General features: G+C 35.7%; 2 protein-coding genes across 3 annotated transcripts in view; one reads left to right on the top strand and one right to left on the bottom strand.

Moving 5' to 3' along the window:
* Positions 1 to 22,509, top strand: part of Atg16 (Autophagy-related 16) — a 351,557-nt gene continuing 329,048 nt past the window's right edge. Inside the window, exons 1-8 of the mRNA XM_074137311.1 lie at positions 1 to 190; positions 1,894 to 2,019; positions 2,129 to 2,288; positions 3,204 to 3,366; positions 3,634 to 3,722; positions 4,272 to 4,410; positions 4,500 to 4,605; positions 5,909 to 6,054. Coding sequence (XP_073993412.1) covers positions 88 to 190; positions 1,894 to 2,019; positions 2,129 to 2,288; positions 3,204 to 3,366; positions 3,634 to 3,722; positions 4,272 to 4,410; positions 4,500 to 4,605; positions 5,909 to 6,054 — 1,032 coding nt within the window. The 5' untranslated portion in view covers positions 1 to 87. The remainder of the gene's footprint in view (positions 191 to 1,893; positions 2,020 to 2,128; positions 2,289 to 3,203; positions 3,367 to 3,633; positions 3,723 to 4,271; positions 4,411 to 4,499; positions 4,606 to 5,908; positions 6,055 to 22,509) is intronic.
* The window catches only part of neo (ZP and PAN domain-containing protein neyo), a 207,742-nt gene continuing 193,853 nt past the window's right edge, over positions 8,621 to 22,509 (bottom strand). For both annotated transcript variants that reach the window (XM_074137308.1, XM_074137307.1), the window contains exons 4-9: positions 13,549 to 13,800; positions 13,374 to 13,458; positions 12,939 to 13,183; positions 12,080 to 12,314; positions 11,798 to 11,983; positions 8,621 to 11,099 (exon numbers count right to left, since the gene is read on the bottom strand). In XM_074137308.1, the coding sequence (XP_073993409.1) occupies positions 10,563 to 11,099; positions 11,798 to 11,983; positions 12,080 to 12,314; positions 12,939 to 13,183; positions 13,374 to 13,458; positions 13,549 to 13,800 (1,540 nt within the window). In that variant the 3' untranslated portion in view covers positions 8,621 to 10,562. The remainder of the gene's footprint in view (positions 11,100 to 11,797; positions 11,984 to 12,079; positions 12,315 to 12,938; positions 13,184 to 13,373; positions 13,459 to 13,548; positions 13,801 to 22,509) is intronic.

Here is a 22,509-nt window from a genome sequence, read left to right as displayed (position 1 = left end):
ATTATGTTTATACCAATATCAGTAACATCGATTTTCAGACATCCCCTGCTTACAGTAAGGTAATCAGTTGTTTGTGTTGTTTTGAGTATGGAGGGAAGTTCGTCCGAAAATTGGCGAGATTCAATTATAAATCAAATACAAAATCGCAACCGACAACAATTTACTGCATTCCAAGATCTTATTGCCGCCCGTAAGTTAATTTTTTGTAATCATAGTAAGTGTAACAGAAAACCATCGGTGTATTTACTATAACCTATTCTAAGAGCTGTCAAAAAAAAAATCTTTCATGACTCAAGACTTAGAATTTTGTGAATGGTGCATTTTTTGATATGACAACTGTAAGAATTCTAATTTTTTTATTATCCAAATATTATATTTTCATTAGGTTGTGTTAACCATATTCATATATAAATACTTTTTAAATTTTGCTGCTTCTAAAATTAGCTGATTTTTCTCGTTTATTTCTTCTCAGTCTTCGAGAGTTTTTTGTTTTAGTTTAACTTGTTTAAATTCGTAATTGTACAGTTATAGCTTGAATATTCCAGCCAATTTTATTTGACTGATTGAAATCATTATTTTGTTTATTTAATTTTCTGTAAAAACGTTGAAAATTTAATTGTTTTTTGGAGTTCTACTGAGTCATTTCTCTCCATCTTCGGTCTAGCTTCTTGATTTAATTATAAAGTAATTAGATAAGAAATCTTAGCCTTTGGAATGGTTTTAAATAGACTTTAAATTTCTAATTAGACATAAATTTTAATGGGTAATTCTCGTTATAAATTTCTAATAAAAATCGTTAACTTTATAGTGAAGCGTATGTTTGGAAAAGAAATCTTATTAAAATTTAATTCTTTAAAAAGTGAAAGCTGTAATTAGATCCGGAACACTCAAGTTAGAATTTGTGTCAAAACTGCTTTCCAAATGCACTGAATTCAAAATATAGACAAGAAATAAAAAAATCCATATTTACCCAGCATCATTTTTTCCTTGTAGTAGTAATAATAATGATGATGAATAAATACTGAATATAAGCTTTAATTACATAATTATTAAACATTTAATTTATGGTTAAATATTGGAAAAAAACGATAATCCATCGGCTCAAAATCGCTGAAAAAAGCCTACTTTGACATATGATATCACTGATATTGACCAGCACTGCTAATCCAGCCATTTGTTAAGTGGCTACCATTATCCTGGCTCAGCTTTGATTAGTTGCCTGCCCAGACCCTGTTCTTGTACAAATTTTGTATTTGTAGATTATTAATCTCATTCTGTGCTTAGGCTGTCTTTGATTGTATGAATTTCCAGCTCCTTTGGTAAATTAGTTACAATCTGGTTGATTAATTTTTTTTAATTATTATTTATGTTTCGACGTTGGAGTGTTTCAGTATCCAAAGAGGCTGAAAAATACTCACCTCCTAGGTAGATGCTAGAATTTGCTTATGGCTTTGAAGATTCCAAATAGTTTCACATATCTGGAGTCTATGCAGGTGCGAGTGTTAGAGATGTCAGTATTTTGAACTATTAGACTGGTTTGCTGCAGGAACATTCCTTAAGAAGTGGCTAAGTCCACCTACCGCTACAGTACACTTTTGCAATATATCTTGTATTTTGTGAATTTAAAAGTAGCAAAATATGGCCCAGTCATTTTGTTTTAACTTTGAAATTTAAAAGAAAACATTTTAGAGTTTTATCAATTTTGTTTCCACGGCTTATTTTATAAGGAGTTGGTATTATCAAATATGAAGGTGGAAATATGTATGGATTCCATAATGTTGATTTCATCCTATGTTACTCTGAAGATTTATAAATTGGTATATGTAACAAATAACTTTTACAAAATTATGATGATTTAATGAAGTTTCTTTTTGTTTTATTTGATTATAACAGACAACCGTTTATTTGAAAATTACAATGTCCTCCGACTGGAGAATATGCAGATTTCCGTGCAAAATGAGAAATTACGAAATGAAAGAATGTCCATTGACTTGACAAACATGACTGGTGGAATTTCAGGTTGGTTGAGTTGAAAATGTTAATTATTTATTTTTATATAATTTATGATTATTTAAGTCAGGCAACAGTGGGATTTAATGATTTTTTCTTTTTTCTGTTAATTTATCAGGATCCAATGCGAAAATTACTTTACTTGAAAGTAGATTGTTAGCTCAACAAGAAGAATTGACTGAATTACATAAAAAGAAAGGTGAAAATGCACAGATGGTTGTAGATCTTAATAAAAAATTGCAAGAGAAAGAACTGGTTCTCAGGACTGTTGAAGAAAGGTAAATATCAAGCTAAAGTTGCTAAATATTGCGAGAAGCTTCAGTGCCTAGGGAATCTGCAAAAGGGTGTCGAGATTTTAATTGAAGCAAAATCGAAATCTTGGTGATCCTAAAGTGGTGTTTAGCATTATTCTTTTTTTCTTTAAGAACCATGCTATAAAAAGATTATTATTAACGGTCTTGATGATGTTTCTATTTGACGCTTTATTGAGCGAGTTTTTTTGTGGAAATATGATTCAACACTTGGGATTAATGGAGATGAAGAATCACGATTAGTTACTAAATGTGTGAATGGTAAAATCGATGGCGGGTAGTACTGGCTCGTGTACCTTTGTGTTTTGATAACTTTTTCATTCGTGCACACATTTATATGAACAGTAATGCAATTTCAAAAAACTTTATTAAATGGAACGATTATATTCCTAATGAAGTTGATTTTAGTGTAAAGGCATATTGGTTTAAGAGAAATACGAGTATTTGCATATATGTAGTTTTACAACTAAGTACATATATCCGGTTCGCATTACTGTGCTTTATTTATTTACAATTAATGGAATTGATTTGATAAATGTAAAGATTGCAACCATGTTGGCAATAACAGTTTTATTGGCAATTTTAAATATCTGTGATGCTGCTACTTCAAAGATGAATCTTTACTTGTTGTTTTTGCGTTGTTTATGGAATACAGTTTCATTTTTAGTTCTTATTGATTCCCGTGGGAATCTGATATGGAACGCTGCATCTATGAAGAAAGAAACTGCATTGTATGCAGTTTTGTGCATTACAAAATTGAAAACTGTTAGATGCACTCCCAGATCTTTGTTTTTTTAATGCTTAGTATTTATTGAAAATGTGGATAGTTTATCTTATTATTTATATTCAAATATTAAAACTAATGTTTTTTTATTTTTTCAGTTTAAACAAGAGCATCACCATGAATAGCAATCTAAAAGCTGAAGTTCAAAGATATGTGGTCTGTAAAACTGAATTGGAAAATTTAAATCAACTAATTAGAGATGAACATCAAGCTCTACAACTTGCTTATTCTCATTTAGAGGAAAAACTTAGAAAAGCTCAGGTATTTTAGTTTTCTGCAGATTTTGCTTCTTTTTTTTTTTTTTTTGCTGTGACACTAAGTTTGTAATTGGGTGGGCCTAGGAAAACCTATTTTGGCTTTAGGTTCTAAATTCTTGCCGGAAAAAAAAATTCTTGTCAATTTTAAAATAATTTAGTATTAAAAAAAAAAATTTCCAAATTCTGTTGAACGGAAAAAATGTAGTTCATTATGAAACGTCTTCAAATATTTTCAGCTAACAGGTGAGTAAACAGTAATTTTTTCTTGTAGGATGAAAATAGGCAGCTTGTCGACAAATTAATGAAGTATAAAAGTAAAGATGCTGAAAAATTGAACGAAGAAAATGATACTTTTAATAGGTAAGTATTTAAGTTCTTAAAATAATTATAGTGCTTAATTTTTTACAGAGGCTTCATTTCTGTGAGAATCTATAAAAAATAAACTGCTCGATTGTAATACTTTCCATTTGCTAAGGGCGAGGGAAAGTCAAATTGCTGGAAATATGCTTGTTCATAAAAACCAACACCCCTTCGACCTTTTGATTAACTGATTTTTCCTTAGTTTTAATTGTAAGGCAGTATTTGTTGGACAATGATGAAACCGTAGAATTAATTGCTGAGACTGTTCAGAGAGTGATGCTTTAAAGCAAATTTATACTAATTTTATAAGAAAATAGTATTCAAAGTTTTAATGAAAACATTTGAGCTTTAAGTGTATCAGAAAAAGTGCATTTCTGATTGAAGAATTTCGGCTAAAAATCCCAGGAAGCTGCAGTAGGACCAAAATAATACCAACATTTGAGCATTCTGCTGTTTTTAACTTTTTGAGATATTCTGTTACAGACAAAAAATTTTACTTTTATCTAATGACTCAAACTTTGTTGATGGGTTTTTAATTTTAATTTTTAGGCTACGTGCAATACGCATGCAGAGGGAATTAGAGGAAGCTGCCAAAGATACCCGTGGCATTCCGCCTGATCTTATGCCACCAGATTGTAGTCCGATTTTAGAAAAATCTACTGTACCAGCTAGACCAATAATTGTTTTTGTTAGTATTTTCTTGGTCAATTGCTCTATCATAGTGTTTAATAATCTTGTTTTGACAACTTTTTATCGTTTTACTTTCATATTGCTTAGGATGCTCATGAAGGAGAAATTAGTGCAGTAAAATGGAGTCCAGTAGACCAAGTATTGGCCACCGGTGGCCAAGACAGGAAGGTCAAACTCTGGGACATTTCTAAAGGTATGGTACTTCTAGATTCTCTTCTATTTTTGTATATATCGCCAACTCAGTCAAATTATTTGCGATTAAAGTATCTATATCACAAAAATCGATTATTAAGTATTGTAAACATTAAATATGTGTATCGTTCAATGTACAACTTAAAAAAATAAAGTAGGTATATAACAAAACATTTCAGGACCCTAGCCACGAAGCAAGTTACAAAAAAGTGCAATAGAATGCGCTAGTATTACGGTTACTTATGGAAGTTCATTCCTAAATATTGGCTGTCCTCTGGACAGTGTTCTCTCGTTACATACAACACTATCCATCACCGGACTGTGAGCTGTAAAGAACAGAAAATCTAAGGGCAGCAGCTGGATTCGAACCCATGATCTCCGCGTTGGAATCCAGAATTTGCGTCCTTCACTTCTTATTCTCATTAGAATGATTTTCATTATTTAACTTATGAATTTGAAAATTTCAAATATATTAGTTAAAGAAATATATTTCAGTTGTATTAATGATTGAATTATATTTTGTGCCACCATCTTTATTAAAATGTACTGCGATTCGTGTCATTACACTACACTACTGCCTCCTACTGGGTAATATCAGTTTCTCGATTCAGAGTGTTCACCAGGAAAATCCATTCTCGATTCGGAAGAAATTGTTTTAAAAAATGATTTACCTTTGATGATTTGTTTGTCTATATGTGCCTAACTGGAAAAGGAAAAATCGCTGAGTTGTAGTTCGTCGATATTTTGCTCAGGTACTACCAGAGGATGCCACAATATAGTTTTGGATAAATGGGTCACTTGAAAGTACCTCTTCACTGAATCACGTGGTTGTACTATTTTTATTTGCAACATCTCTCCAGGAAACTTCAATTAAGAGCACTTGCTGTGAGTGAGCAGGGATCCCTCCTCCAAAGAGCCAGCACTGTTTAGTGTCTTGCCTCTTCTACAGCAATGATAAGGATAAGGATCTAATGTGGGACATAATTTCCAAACTTTTTTATGATGTACGATTATGATCATAAGAATCTATGGTCCAACTGTCCAAAGGGAAAAGTCCCTTGACGTTTGATTTAATTTTCTGAATGTTTGCGTCATTATAATATCCACAATAGTACGGTTTTAAGAATACATTTAAAAATATATCAGTTACTAGTAAATTAATGTTAAATTCAATAATTTTAATACCAACTGTTTACTTTATTGTCATCCTGATTTCATCTCCAATAGATTTTGATCGGTCTTGCAGTTAAGGAACTTTGTCCAAGCTCTTATTGCATTTCATTAATAATAAACTCTATTTACAGGCACTGCAGAAAGTCGAGGCCTTTTGGTCGGTTCAAACGCAGGCGTCATGTCGGTTAGCTTTGATACGTGTGGAGGAACGTTTATACTCGGAGCTTCAAATGATTTTGCCACCAGAGTCTGGGGAGTCAATGACCAACGACTTAAGGTAGGTTTTTTGATTAACTAAGAATACTTTTTTTGATTATTATAATATATCAGATAATTTCGACTTTTTTTTGTTTTTTTTTTTTAAAATAATTGTGGCTAAAAATGACATAAAACACGTACTGCAGGAAATCAGCTGATTTGTTATTAAAATTTAAATATTATAGAGTAAATGTGTTGTTTTCTTGTTGCCCTTTTCCCGCTTACTTTGAATACTATGAAATTTTTTGGTTTGTCGGGATTATTCGATAAATGGTTGTTATTGTAGACTGAACGTTTCGCTTGTCAGTGCTAGAAGTATTACACATATGTTTGAAGAGTGCTACTCCTTTTTTGCAGACCTGCGCTCTTTTGCACAGTATTTGTTGGTATATTTTCTAAAACAAAGGCGCCACGGTAGCCGAGTGGTTAGAGGCGAGACCTGCGAAGCTAAATATGTATTGTGGTACTGGGTTCGATTCCCGGTCTTAGGCCTTGGATTATATTTAATGGTTAATAAAAGAAATTTACAGTAAGGTAACTATGTTTGCTAGTCGCCTCCGTGCACGACACCTAATTGGTAGTTGGACGTTAAGCCCCGTCTGAATAAATAGGCGATTACTTTACTTTATCTAAAACAAAATAACTCAGCGGAACCTTTTTTTTTTTATTTACTGTGAGAATTATGGTATAAGAATCAGGTGATTGTTTCACTATTAGATTTTGCGTTTTCTATTTAATGATTTTTCTACACACCGCATAGAATCTGTGCCTTCACATAGGTGTCTCTAATGTACCGAATCAGTGCAATTTAAATATCTACCTTTTTTTTTTATAGTATTAACCTAATACGAGGGGCACTACTTATATTTTGAGCCTTGGCAACACTGAGTATTGCTATCTGACGTTTCCACTTGAAAGTTTGACATTTTTGACCATAACCTTCTTCAGAACGTTTTGTTATTTGAGCGCGATTTGTGTTGTTTGCACAGTCACTAGAAAATTGTGTCTCAGCAAAAAAATGGAATTAACTCGTGAAAATTTTCGTGCAATGATTTATTACGACTTTCGACGTGGTATTATCAAGACAGGAGTGCATCGATCAACTTACTTCCAATTTTTGGCGATAAAGCCCCATCCTTTGCCTCTGTGAAACGCTCACCGATGAAAGTCGTGAAGGTCGTCCAAAATCAGTTGTTGTGTCAGAAAACATTGATGCTGTGCAAAAACTATTAATGCTAAGATCGTCATGTGACATACTGTGAGATTGAGGCAACCTTAGGCATTAGTTCCCACCAGCATATATAAAATATTGCATGATCATTTAGCCGTGGAAAAGGTTTGTTCTCGTTGGATCCCAAATAATCTGACAAAATCTTAAAAAGATGCTCGTGTCGATTGGTGCAAACAAATGCTTAAGAAATACAATGGCGGTGTTTCAAAAGACGTTTATAAGATTGTAACGGGTGACGAATCATGGATATATGCGTATGAGCCGGAAACTAAACAGCTGTCGACTGTATGGGTTTTTCAAGATGAACCAAATCCAACAAAAGTTGTTCACGCTCGAAGCACTTCGAAACATATGGTCGCCTGTTCTTTCGGAAAAACTGGTCATGTGGCATTAGTGCCTTTAGAGGAACGTAGAACGGTCAATTCTGAATGGTACACAACCATTTGTTGCCGGAAGTCTTCGATGAAATAAGGAAAACAAACAAGCGCCGTCGGATCATTCTTCATCAAGAAAATGCCAGCTGTCACACATCTCGTCTAACAACCGACTATTTGAGCACTTAATGGGTCATCCGCCGTACTGGTCCTGGATTTGGCACCAAATGACTTCTTTTTGTTTCCGAACGTCAAGATAAATTACGTGGAGAACGATTTTCGTCGGCAGAAGAAGCCGTTGATGCATTCAAAAACTATGTTTTAGAGGTGTCTCAAGCGGAATGGAAAAAAATGCTTTGACAAGTGGTTCGAACGCGTGCAGAAGTGTATAGATCATAAAGGAGAATATTTTGAAAAACAATAAAGTCATTTTCAATGACAAATTACTGTTTTTTTTTTATTATTAGGCTCAAAATATAAATAGTGCCCCTCGTAAAGCGTAAAACTACATTGGTCAGCTGGTATCCCTTGTCTATCCAGGGAAACTCCTGAATTAGAGGAAAATATCACAATATAGAAATACCATTAACTTTTGTTTTATTTATTACTGTTTTTATTACAAATCTGATACATTTTTTATTATTATTAATACATTGGAGATTATGATTTCTCATTTATTCTTTATTTGGAAAAAAAATCAAAGAAACAGACTCAGATTTAATAAATTTTCTTTATAAATAAATAAATTGAAATTGCTATTAATAAATAATACAAAAACACACTCAGTCACACATAAATTAAAAAAAACAAACAATCTCTAGAATATTGAGGGACGGAAAAATTCGTTGTAAATTAAAATTTAAAAAAAATATTAAAATTTTAAATTTTATTTTTTAAATGTCTTTCATTAAAAGTTAATTAAGGCTAAACAAAATTAAATTAATGTTAATATTACTAAAATATTATACTTATTTTGTGGGGAGGGGGAGAAATTTTGAGACGTGGACAAGTATCGAACTTTAATATTCGTAATAATAATTAATAATATAAAACAATTATTTATTACTATTTATATAAAAAAAATAATTAATTAAAAACATTAGGATAATTAAAATTAATTACACACATTCACACTCTCTCATTTATACTAAATTTAACTTTTAAAAAGATAATTGAGAATAAAATAATAACAATCACAGAGGCGCACTTTTCAAAAAACAAAAATAGACAAAAAAAAAATTACTCGTAGAGTTCGACAGTTATCCACGTCTCATATTTTGGATTTTCTTTTTATTTTATTTTATTTTATTTGAAAATAAAAATTAAGGCAGGGGGGGCCGTTCTTAAATTCTAAAACAAATCTATCATTAATTTATAAAATCTATACTCTTGGGGAAAATAAAAAAATAAAATGAAGCATTTTATTCAGATGCTTGGGGTATCCTGTCTTGCCTCGAATAGGTTCGAACTTCGAGTTCAACTAATTAGTTTATTTCTTTTTTTTAATTAATAAATCATTTAGACTCTTATGTTTTGAATATCCCTTACATTGTCAAGTAGTCTTTTAGGTTAGACGGGATTAAGGTTGTGTTCCTTGATGATTAGGTTCTAAAAGTTTTGTAGAATGAATGATAGTTCTGTTAGCGGAAATCATTTCAGTTCAGTTCTTGTTTCTTGCCCCCCAAGATAGGAGCTGCAATGTTCCTGTAGAAAAAAAAATGAAAGAAATATCTTCTTGGAGATCGTTCATTGACAGGACTACATGTGCTTCTAGGCTGGCCTTGAACATGATATATAACCCCTGTGTGGGGGGGAAACTCCAATGATTCCTCCAAACCAACTGTGATGCCATCATTCAAGCAAGTTTAAAAGTTTGTATATTTACTGTATGTTGAAGGAATTCCAGAGATTCTGAATCTTCTTAGAAGCTTAAAAAAAAGTTACTGAGATTTCTCACATATTTCAATTTGGCACTGGAAAAGGGGACGCAAAAAGGTCTTATTGGGTCTTGAACCCCCCTTAACAATAAAGGAGAAATGTTTATTGGCCGAATTAAGTAACATTTCCCTGTTATTGGTCTCCCCCTGACAAGGTTTGGATCCTCATTTTGGGCTGGTTCGTGCGTATCTCAGCCAAGACACGAACCTTGGTCCAGGAAGAAGAGAAGGGAACATGTTGCCACCATCGTTTAAAGCTCACATTGTGCTTGCGTTTTAGTTTGCGTCTGGTTTAGTCCACCTAAAATTTAGCCACACTATTCGTGATCTATTTGTTGAATTATGTAAAAGACAATGGCGGTTCAGGATTATTGTGCAAGAATCTCATATTAAGGTTATTGATCCGCATGCTCTCTCTCGATCCATTGAGTCAGGTCTCTATTTTGGGTCAAGTGAGGGACTGTAGATAATGGGTTCATTCTGTCACCGGGTTTATTACTGCTATAAAGCAGCTATCTACAATGAACGTAAATTTTTACAAATTCAAAATTTTAACTGTAAAAATAATTTCAGTAAATTCCTTATTTGGCCTCTTGAATAAGAATGCTTCATTTTACTTTATTTTCACAGTCATCTAAAGAAGACAGTAGATGTCTTAATTTTTCACTGCCTTATTTTTTTTTAATTTTCTTTTTCAATTAATTATTAAAAAAAGAAAAAACAAGGTGGAGACTTAATCGAGCCTTAGTAATTTAAAAATCTTTACATTGATTAATTTGTTTAAATTTTTTCTTCAATCTTTTCAAGTATTTACATGCAAGTTTTTTTTGAGTACCTGTGTCGTCCCGAACTGTTTGCATGTATTAATTTATTAAAAAATATTTCTTTTTAATTAATTTCCTAAAGAACTAATTACCGTCTTGCTTTCTTCTCTCATCAACAATTTGTTTTCAATCATTTTGTCTCTTGTAATGATCGAATGGCACTAGAACCTTCTAGGATAGCCGCTGTCGTACAGTTTGCACAGAGAATCAGTTCTGGCTGGCACGCTGATACTTGAGCTGGAATCATGATACAGTTTGGAGTGTTGCCTCTTCCGGGACCACACCAACACCCAAGCAACAATGATGGACATTTGTACGGCTAGGAAGACCACGGTGGATATGATGATACCAGCTAGGTTCAAACAGTAGCCATTAGTTTGTACACTGTCCGACATGAACACAGTGGATGGTTCTTTGAAATAACTAGAACTACTGGTGTTGTGGCGTTTGTTGAAGCCAAATTTATCAGTGATCTGGATACTCTGTACTAATAGTAGATCGTCACGGGCTGAAGCATCACCAGTGCTACGTCTTCGTCGGCGTTTACCAAATGAGTTCACAGATCTTAGTTCACCGCTGGCGTCTTCTTGGTCGCATTGTACTGGCTCACAGGTTGGCATACATGGCGTCACAAGTGCTCTAAATTGAACTACTTCTGATGAAGGAAATTTAAACGCGTCAAAGAAGGAGAGCAGCACCTGTAAGCAAACAGTAAATCATGTTTAAGTAAATCTTGCGATCTGAGGGGACAGGATATCAGGAAAGTGTAGTAACTATTCCTCTGCGAGGGTGATCAAAAATCAATATGGCGCTAGTGTTGTTATAGTGGTTATGAAGCGTGTCTTTATTAGATGGGAGATTCCTATTTCGAATCCCGCGTGTAGCTACTTATTTGTTAGAAAACATGTTAACGAAGAAGGTGCACCTTCGTTAAGCCCTCGCCTGAGGAAATAGAAAATGAAAAGAAAGTAGTACTTAATTTTCTAAATTGCATTTCTAAAGAGTGATAGCTTTTACTTTTCCAGATTGAGCCATGTATTTAGAAAACAGCGGCAACTGATTGCGCCGTGTTTGGTTTTTCCTTCTATTTTCGTCAGTGGACCTTTGCTAATATTCCGTTCACGAAAGCAGTGTTGCAAGTTTAATTCTTTCTAATTTCTTAAGTTTAAATATGCTCAAAAAAATGAAAGATGTTGCTGCAACGGATACTCAGGCTGTGATAGTTGTGTTGAGAAAGATTACCCAATAACCCTATCAACTGCAGTGAGGAAAATAGTTACAACGTTGTATATTTACTCATTCCGAGCTTTTTTGCTTTTATAGAACCGCTTTCAAAAAGATTGCAGATGGAGGAGCCACAGTTGGTTAAAATTGAAATTAAGTATCGGGACCTTACCTTTCCAGAATCAGCCGATTTGTACAGTGGTCCCATGATGAAGTGATCAGTTGGACAGCCATCTGAATCGATAAGTACAATCTCACTGCTGTCCACACCATCCATGGCGACCAGTTCTCTGACAAAGATTTCGTACGGTGAATTCTTGTCCAAGATTTCAAATTTAAGTGCCAACGGATCGCCAACCTTTAAGAAAAAGGAAAATTCAAAAATTAATTATTGATTAATTTGACATTCTAGCTACAACAACAGATTTTCTTTATCCAGTTTACACGTTCCTACCTGGGCGGATGGTAGCGTTTCTTCTCCTCGTCTGTCGGTGATCTTCATGGCTACGTTCGGTGAATCAACGATCACTTCCTCTGTTAGTGCTGGTCTAACATCACCGTGCACGCCCAGATCTACCTCGTTGGCTACACTCTTGTTAGTCAGATCGTATTGACAGGTTACAGCCAGTCCCAGATCAGAGCTTGTTACAATGGTGTCATGATGTTGGATGACTACATCGTTCAGATATCTGTGGCGACACAAAGAAATCACAAACTGGTATTATTCACTCGTCCAAGTTTACATCTTGGTCTCTATTAAATGATAACTAAATAAATTTTCAAATTTCAATCTCAGTTAGAGCCGAGGCCACCAAATTGCGGAGGAATCCATTTTTGACACTGACAGCTTTGAGTCAGAGACGCTCAGCCTGAGAAAATGCAATAAGACATCTTCCCAGCAAAGGTTGTGGCTATTGTGAAAATAAAAGGAAGATTGTTATTCACTCCCAAAAGCCAGGTCACCAGACCTATCTATCATCTTTGTGGAGTTTAGTCGAATCCTGTAATGAAAAGGCAGATTCTAGGTCTTCCTGTACTTACTTAAGGTAAGGCCAGATCAGTTTTAGGCAGCTTAATTGAAGTATGGGGGGGGGGGAGATGCTTTCCGAAAAGCGAACGAAGAAGTGCATTTTAGATCACCCTTGCCATTGCTCATGTTCTGCTTGATTAGGGCCGAAGGGTTTAAAGAGATATTATGGTGGAATCGCTACTCAGACCTAGTACTGGATTTAGCTATTCCTCCCCTGAATGCTGCGAGGCTTGTCAAAATAAGATTCTCATTCCGCCACTTACCAGCCGCGATATTCGCTTACCTGCCAAGTCCTTGATGTTTGATATTGCACTCGACATCATCGTAAGCCATTTGCAGTTCGAACTCTAGGCTGCCTTTAACGTCTTTCACACAAGAATTGGGACTTCCTTTTGCATAAATTTTGCCATTGAACAATTTAGATGTTTTTATCTTGGCCACCATCTCACCAGATCGACAGTCGATGCTTACATTGTAGCAAGCCGAGAGTTCGTTGGTTGAAGCTTCTGGTACATCCAAGTAGGGATCCTGAATAAAAGAAAGCTATTATTGTTTCAGACTTTTCTTGAGCATTTTATTGAGAAAAATATTGTGAGGTTTTTGTGCTTTTGACTCAAAGAGAAGATTAACTCAGAATTTATCTCTTAAGCGTCTTGTCAAAGGATCAAAATCCTAATCCTTCAAGTTAAGGAATGTTTAAATTAGGAATCAAAATTACCTGAATATCGGCCAGAGTGGCTCTAGAGTGGTGACTCAGTCTGCAAACAGATTCACCTGTGTCTCCGTAGTCATAGGAGTGACATCTGTGGACAAATAAATTGTTCAGAAATTAGTCGCAAGCTTTCTCCAAAAGTTCACCAATGAATCATTGGATATCCCTTAAATCATCTCACCTAAATGGCGAATTAAGACAGAGTTCACGGCATTCTTCCAAAGAATCAACATCTTGGTAAACAGAGTCCACGGTTTTCAAGATTCTGCCGTTCAGTTTCTTAAATTCGCACAATTTGACTGGCTCATCGACACAGTTATTCTCTAGATAATCATATCCTTGGGCGGAGATAAAGGCACCAGAGCCGGCCACTGTCAGACGATCCATTTCGGACATGTCGCATTCACCGCTGCCGTTGTTGTAGTTTGCAGATCTGTAACAATAGAATGAAAGTGTAGATGTTTAATGACCGGAAATCATTTAGGGATTTCATCAAAGTTTCGTCACGGTAATTAGATAGGATGTGACCCTTGTGTTTTTGTGTGGTTGAAGTATTCGTTGAACTTCTTGACAAAACCACAAGACGCTCTTCTAAGTATAATGAACGTACCCAGACGAATTACTAGAAGACCTTGAACGTAGAACTAGAGACGTCACACCCACCACATTTTGTTTTCTTTCTAAAAGAGCGATTTTAAAATAAAACTAACAAGGAAAAGTGAATTTTCATGGGCAGAGAGTTTATCGGAAAATTCTTCTCATTAAAGATCTTCTTATAAACACCAAAGCTTTGCTTAGATTCCAAAATTGAAACAAATTGCAGAAAGTTAAAATTTTATACCACTATGTAAATCGATATTTCCCGATAAAAACATTAAACCGGAATCGATTACTGAGTCGATTTTTTGTACAGTTTTTTGAGCTTTCCTCGAAAATTAACTCCGTTTTTTCTTTTCTTTTTTTTTGTTATTTTAATTGCATTTGCGTGGATTTGAAATCTTTAACGAGAGCCATTTTCCGGTTACCCACATAGAAACAAGCAAATCTAAGACATTAGTGGACCTGGAGATTTGTCAGGCCAGGAAGGAAGTAAGAGAATGAAAACACCCAGGACTAGAGAATAAGGAGAATCATGTAGGAAACGCAAGGATTTATGGAATGTAGGAGTTAGAGGAGGATAATCTCTACGGCCAATGGGAGAGGAGAGCACCCGGAACTGGATTGGGCCATCACAGGCTTGCCACTGCGCAGTCTTCCGCTGGATCGCGCCAAATATAATCACCTAATCCAATTCCGATGGAAATGACGAGTACTTTTGTCACCCCCACTTTCCCGGCGGCTCTGTATTACCCATTTTCCAGCAGCCGATAACCCACAGGAAAAACTACTTTTTTTTTGTTTAAAACAATTTTTCTTTTTCTTTGGGGTCGCTGAAACCAAATCATTTATACTGAACTGTGATAGAATTCAAGGCCCCATATAATCTGCAACTATTATCGGCTCAAGGCAACCATCGATGGTGACCACTTTTCACTATCACTTTTAAATCGCCCAAATGAAACATTAGCATACCCGCCAATAGAAAGAAATCGAATCTGGTGTGAACACTCACACGACTTCCTCTTGATTTTGACCGGAAAAAGTTAAACGGAAATGATTATGGGTTGCAGGACTCGATGAAAAGACTCTCTTCACTGAACCCACAGTTTTGTAATTCGCTCAGTCTGAGGCAAGGGTTCTCATCAATTGGCGATTAAAGGCAGCAATAATAAATCTCGGCTGAGACAACGTTGCTAATGGCGATAACAGCTCGTCATTATTCTACAAATAACTTTTAGAAACTAATAAGTGGATAAAAACTTAATCAAAATCATTTCATAATCGATGAGTTCTTACATCTTAGAATATGTCCAATAACTATTAGTTATGTTGGAAATGTGATAGGGGCGTTGATTTTATCTCCGTCGTAGTGCGCATGTCTGTCACACTTTCAGAGTTGAATTAATAAGTTTAGTGTACAGAAATCGATTTATGTTTCTGTTTCACATTGATTGCTGACTCAGGAATTTTTCATCCACCCAGAATCGCAAAACATGATGTTTGCCCATTTTGGTCGAGCAACAATGGAAGATGAGTCATAATAGCCTGCCTCCAGATGATGGTTGCAACCTGTCGAAATGACCACGCCGCCTTGAAAGGGAGTTTGAAGCTGTAGAAATAACTGTGCCAACAAGAGCGCAAGAAATAGGGCTCATACCGGCAGGCTGTAGGGAATAAGAAGATGGCCAAAAAAAAAAATGCAGCTTCACTCTGCTGAAGAATAAGAAACATGGACGAACGAATTCCTCAGACTTTCAAGTAAAAGGGGCAATGAGAAATGGAACTAAAGTCATATACTTGGAAATAAACAGAGGACTACAAAAATAGAATCCGTGGAAAGTTGAACGAACTGGGCAGAAACAGCCAAGGTCTCTTGCTAAACCATTAGGTCGAACAGCTAGTTAGAAACGGAAACTATAAGAGTATGAAGATAGAAAAGAACATACGCACAAACCAACTTTTACACATTCCCATAGGTGGCAGTGCATCATTGTGTGTGTGTGTGTGTAAACGGGCGGAAAACAAGAGAGAGATTTCTTTTCTTTTTCTTTTGGTTTATTGTTGCGAGCAGAGTGGCCTTGTACATGTCGGGGACAGACAGACGGGCTGAGCTACAGATAAAGGAATGAGGGGGCTAGGTAATTGTAAAAGTTGTATTTAGTGGGGCGGAGCCCCTATGTCACAAACAAGAGAGCACACGTGCACACACACACTCACACTCACACAAAGTAGCAGGTAAACAAAGAAACAGAGGGTCAGTGTGTACACGTGGACTTGCAACCCCACTTAGATAATAATGACTCATTGGCTAAGTTATGCACGGTCCGTCCCATGTTGGCTGGTATGCAATGTGAAGGACACTGTCCTCCTAAAACTTGGTACCAAGAAAGAAGTATTTATTCCAAAAGCGCGTAATTCACCGGAAAAGAAGTATTCGATCAGGTTTCAGGTTCACTCTTAGAGGAACACTCTCACGACTCCCTCTTACTTCCACAATTTCCCTGCGGATTTTCAGAATTTTTTAGTAACAATCAATATATTGAGTTGAAAAACCAAGAAATGGTACGTTAGAGGGAACCCAAATAACTATTTTTCGAACGAAAGAAATCAGCACTTCCAGTACAAATCGAGAATTTAGCAATCCTAATTAATGTCCAAAAGATGATTGGTCAGCATACTACCCAAAGATGGCACTTTTTAAGAAAATCAACCTCAACTTTCTTAAAAAAAAATAATTAATTAAAACAATGCGAAACAGCGATTAATTAAACGTTAAAATTATGACGGAAATATATTGATATAATGAAGACGCATGCACATAATGGCTAAAGTGAATCATTATGGCAGAAAATGGGACATGAGTACGGTGACCATTCGTACTGTTTTTGGCAGGACAGTACTGTTTTTTTAAGACGCTGTCCTTTTTTTTTTAAGCATAAACGTCCTGATTTTTATTAATTTGTCCTGTTTTTCAATGAAATTTAAATTTAATTTTTGAATGTAAAAATATAGTATAAATGTATAATAATTAAGTTCGCAAATAATCGTTTAGAAAAAAATTTTCTGTGTACATTAACTTTGGACGAACCTTTAGCGTAAAACACAACCTGTTTTACCGATAGAGTAGACTAGTCGACTAGTGTAAACATCGATCGCTAAACGTCACGTAAAAACTAATAACTAAACTAACCTATACCATATTATATGGCCATTGTTTTGTAATAACCGATCTCGTGTTAATAAACGTATTAATATTTTTTATAGGTTTTTTTTTTGCTCCTTGTCCTGTTTTTTGATACAAAAATAATGGTCACCGTAGACATGAGTGGAGTTACTATAACCATCGGTGGCTATCGAATGCGCGTCAATCATTGAACTGCACCTCCAAGTAAAAATCGCCGGGCCTAGTGCCGTTTCAATCGGCCGTTGAGTTTGTAAGAAAGAGTCGAAAGATGGAAGCGGAAGATGATGAGGGGAAAGGCTGGGCGTGAAACTTCCTGTATCGGGTGGGGTAGGTGATTAGGTCTTGGAATAGAGGGGTAGTTTTAGATCGGAGTTGAATGGTCCTGTAAGGAGATGTGAAGTAAGGAGCTTGGTTAAGGAGCAAATGATTGGCTAAACTCCACAGTTCGAGCCCGTAAGTCCAAATAGGTTTCAGTTTTTTTTTTATTATTATTAACTTGATTTAGCGCGTGAAAATTTTGAATTTAAAAGAATTTGAGTCCATCCGGTAGTTCGGCTGAATAGAATGAAAATCTTTTTGAAGTTTTCCACAATTTCCGAGGCTGTCACTAGTGTCACTAGTTTAATGATTGACGCGCATTCGATAGCCACCGATGGTTATAGTAACTCCACTCATGTCCCATTTGCTGCTATCTGATTCACTTTAGCCATTGTGCATGCGCCTTCATTATATCAATATATTTCCGTCGCTCCTCTAGAGCGACTTTAAGTTGGGGCATTTGACGATGTCAAGCGTTTTCAAGTTCAAGAAACCGGGGAGTGGGCGGAAAGACGTTGACCAGTGCTGCCATCAAGAGGACGCCAAACCGACTATTTTTCTAAAAAAAAAAATTTTTTTTACCCAAATTTGTATTAAATAATTACAGAAGAATGTCTGCCACTCACAAACAATAATAAACTTTACGACAATCAATCTGCGACCATAATTCCAAGAATGTTACGCAATTAGAGATGGAAACTGCAAGCATAACCTTTCTAAGCTCTGGTAACAGTATAATAACGGGTTATAAAAAAAAAAAACCGATCGGACGTAAAACCAGAACTAAACTTATAAGGGTAAATCCACTCGACAGCAGGGTTTAGACTACTTCCCTACGTTCCACGAGGAGTGAGAGGGAGAATCTGTATTTCCGGTTTTGATGATTGGTATTTACTGTTGTCTGCGTTCATCAGAGAAAGAGAGAGGCCGTGTGTATCCTGTGCGACGTTAACGGTCACTTATTAAAAAGACATAATCTATCCACCCATGCAAGGAATCAATTATATCGCTGCCAGTACCGCCTCGCATATCTAAACAGACTTGTTATAGAACTAGCACTTGTCCGTCACGACAAAGTTAGCTCGCTGGTGTAGATTTTAAAATGGATCGTTGCACACTGGCTTGATACTTGTTAGGGAATCTACAACCCTTTCCATTACATAACCAGTAAACATTCCAAGTTCACGACAGAACACTTCCCGACCACCCAACTAGACGTCTTACAACTTAAAAGCCCTACGCTAGACTTTAAACAACGGAACTGGACAGAGGTTTTCAACAACTTCTAGGACTCTTAGATGAGTGAATCTCAAGCACTCTCTTCAGAATTTAGAAATCTATTTTTAAAACCGGTCTCAGCGACTTAAGTTGGGTAAAAGGATTACTCATTCCGATCTTAATATTCATTTTATCACTTAAATCGCCCATAACACTAAATGTGGATAGCCCCAACTATAAATCCTGCGCTAGATCAAAAACTGCAAGCCAACTTGGTAGCCTAAGCACGTAAATATGTTAAATACCAAAGGCAACAAGCGATTGCATACCAAAAAAAACTCACCAAATAAATAAAACTAAATCTACTCTGTAGACTTGAGCGAGAAGAAGAGACGATGCAAAATGCAAGTCTAGTGTGTGAACCGAGAATAGCATAACTAGCCATGTTACTATTGGAGCTGTATTGAGCTACTAGACCCACCGTTATTCCAAACTAGACCAAACAAAAGCTCGCCCAAGTTAGCATTTAGAAGCTAAATAAACAAGAGAAATGGCAAACTGCTGGAGAGAAGAATGTAGAATGCAAATCTAGATATCTAGTAAGTTTAGTTGCATTAGAAGAGGACAAGCAAGCATGCATTACTATTACGACCTCTGTTTACAATGCATTTCTTGTTAGAAACCTTGTAGTGTATTTCTTTTAATGGAGCCGACATAGATTTACTTGCGGATTATGGCTCGTTAAAGGAAGCTGATGTCAATTTTATTGCAGATGAAGGAAAATTCCGTGTTAACACGATTTCCTCTTAAGATATTTCCTAAAATTGAGACTGATTTCTACTATTTTATGTAACTCATTTAAGATCGCAATAAAATTATACAAGGCTGTGGTACCACAGGAAACGCTCAAATGGAACTTCAGAACGGAGCATGACCATCAGTCTTTCGCAACGAATGTGATTTAAGAAAGGGGGAAAAAATTTTTTTCCAGCATACCAAGTGAATAAATTGGTATCATTTTCAAGGAAATCGCAATTCAACCAAAAGAGAGGAAAAATCTGTTCGGGAAAGCGGCAGTTCTGATCAGCTGAAATCGTCCTTTTTCAGGTCCCTCCAAAGGAAAAGGTGCACTTTAAACTATCCACGATTTAAAGATTTTGAGTATTTTGTGGACGACCTGTGGCTTACAGGTCGTGCTTAAAAGACTTCCACCAAACTTGTATTTCCGGCACAAAATCCACAATCTGCAAGCGTACAATACGATATACACGTGTACCACTTCCTGTTATTACAAAAAATCAACCGTCACACTTTAAAAATTCCTTCAAAAAAATTTATTTCAAAAATACATTTGAATATTTTCAATTCATACTAACATTACCACAGTAAATAAAATCCGTAACAGAGTTTTGAAGATTCAAGTTCAATTGAAATGTACAAGATTTAAAACTATGGCTGGCGCAGTCTTAGTGTTCGCAGTAGATTCTTGCATTGGTTGGCAGCGAGTTACAAAAGATAGGTTAAGGTTTTCAGCCGGAAATATTCACCAGTAAAAACAAACTTCTAATAGAGATGGGTCGAAAAAAATTGCATTTCTATAATAAGCCTTGCAAAAAAAAAAAAAAAAAATCTTATCCAATTTTAAGCTGTAATCATAGAATTTTTGACGTAGCTCCTGTAGCTTCTGAGCTCCTGTAGCTTCTGAGCTCCTCTAGCTTCTAAGCTCCTCTAGCTTCTGAGCTCCTCTAGCTTCTGAGCTCCTCTAGCTTCTGAGCTCCTCTAGCTTCTGAGCTCCTCTGTTCCATCATTTCTGGCATCAGAACATCCTGAGAAACTAACAATGAATTTCCCACCGTTTTTATTCTTTTTGTTTGTATGAACTTTTTACGGTACTTTTCTTTTTTTAAAAAAAAATCTGTGAACAGCGAATTTTCCGGTAACTTTAATGCCCATAAACATGTTACAAGCAGAAGAATAGATAGATCTCTTGCTCTTCACCAAAATACTGATGGAAAGAAAGAGAGAGAGAGACAAAAAAATAAGAAAAACCGTTAGAGATTGTGAGCATTAGCGCAGCCAACGGAGAGCGGAGGGAACTAGTCTCTAGCTTATCTACGATATAATGTATAAGTTTAGCATACAATGGATACCGCTGGCTGTACGTAAATGCCGCAAACCATAAACTTCTCTCCTGAATTCATACAATGTTTAGGACGCAGGATTATTGTTTCATTAAATTCAAGAAAAATTCCAGCTCTAATAACCTTTACGATTTACTATTATTTGAAACAAAACATAAAAGTGCGACCCACATTTGAACTTAATGGTGGGGATATGGAGCTACTAATTTCCGGTTGGTTCATGAAAACTGATTCATTAAGCAGGTACAATAACCTTTATCACTTCATGAAAGAATTTGGATGCTTATTTCTTCCCGAAATTCCACCCTAGAATTCCTCCAAAATTAATTCTTCTTGAAATCAAATCAAAATGCGCAAGCGTGGCACTAGAATGTGCATATATATATATATATATATATATATATAAAGAGATAATGAAATGAGTTGTTAAATAAGTGATTAAAGCTTGTAAATTGGATAGAGAGCCGAGAAATGTGGGTCATCTGATCCAACTAAAAGGATGACAAGAAATAGCGGTAAATTAGTTGTTAACAGAAAGTGGTTGGCAGTACTGTATCTAATGGTCGGTACGTTATGGTCGACATTGGAGAGAGAGAGAGACTGCTGGGCTCATATCTTCCATAACCGTCTCATTAAATTAAAAAAAAAAAAAAAAAAATTACCAAGACTTTTTCTTCGATGTAAGTTCGAAACCGATCAAGGGATACAATAAACGCGCATGCGTGCTACGGACGAATGAAATTACGATCAATTGACAATCTGTTAACTGTCAAATTTTGGCAAGCAGTTCACAGTTAGATTGTTCTTCAGTAAGTTAAAATTTTTTTACAGAATGTGTTTGTGATTAATTTTAGAATTACCATCTGCGTGTCCCAAAAGCCGGATCAACTCAGACCGGAAGATCGAAAGGGGGCACTGAAAATTCATCAGGGAGAACTTTTTTTTTTTTTCTCGGAAAAAGTGAAAAGCCTCAGTCTATATTCAAAGTCGTATTTTCAAGAAAATCGTTGGCGCCTTATTCGGCAAAATCTGAAAAATCTATTGTACCAATTAAATTGTACTTCTGGTAGACTATTGCTCTCAAAATTAAAAATTTATTTTGAATTGTTAAGGCGCGTCAACAACATCTCTGAGGTTGGTGGCGCCCGGAACTTTTTTTTCAGTGCACTGCCAGTCTGAGGACAGTGTTCTCTCTTTACAGACAACGTTGTCCATCACCGGGACAGTGTACTGTCAGAAGCACCTTAGCAAGTGAAAAATCTAAGATCCAGCTGCTGAATTCGAACCCATGATCTCTTCGTTTTGGAATCAAGTATTTGCTAACCGCTCAGGCAATCCCTTCCTTTTTTTAAAACTTAATTGATATTATCTCGATGCTGAGACCATAAATTATACTAAAAGTTTATTTTAATTAATTATTTTAAGTGGCAAGTTGAGCTGAGCTCATTTTCTCTTTAGTGTTTTGTTATGGGATTGGGCCAGCGCCCAAGGTACTTGTAATAATCTACTATCTCCGTTCTAAGGCCCAAGATTCCTTTCGCCCTCCCTCCCGAAAATCCTAACTTTGGGCTTACTCAGGTTTATCTCAAGGTTTTACCACATTTTACAGTATTCTGCCAACATATTTACCATTGATTCGTAAACCCTTTGGTTCCCAAGACAAAAGCACCATATCATCTGC

Source organism: Rhodnius prolixus, unplaced genomic scaffold, assembly GCF_049639745.1.
Source record: "Rhodnius prolixus isolate KJV_2025 unplaced genomic scaffold, Rpr scaffold_5, whole genome shotgun sequence".
Taxonomy (NCBI): Eukaryota; Metazoa; Arthropoda; class Insecta; order Hemiptera; family Reduviidae; genus Rhodnius; species Rhodnius prolixus.
This window is presented reverse-complemented; position numbering and strand designations above follow the sequence as displayed.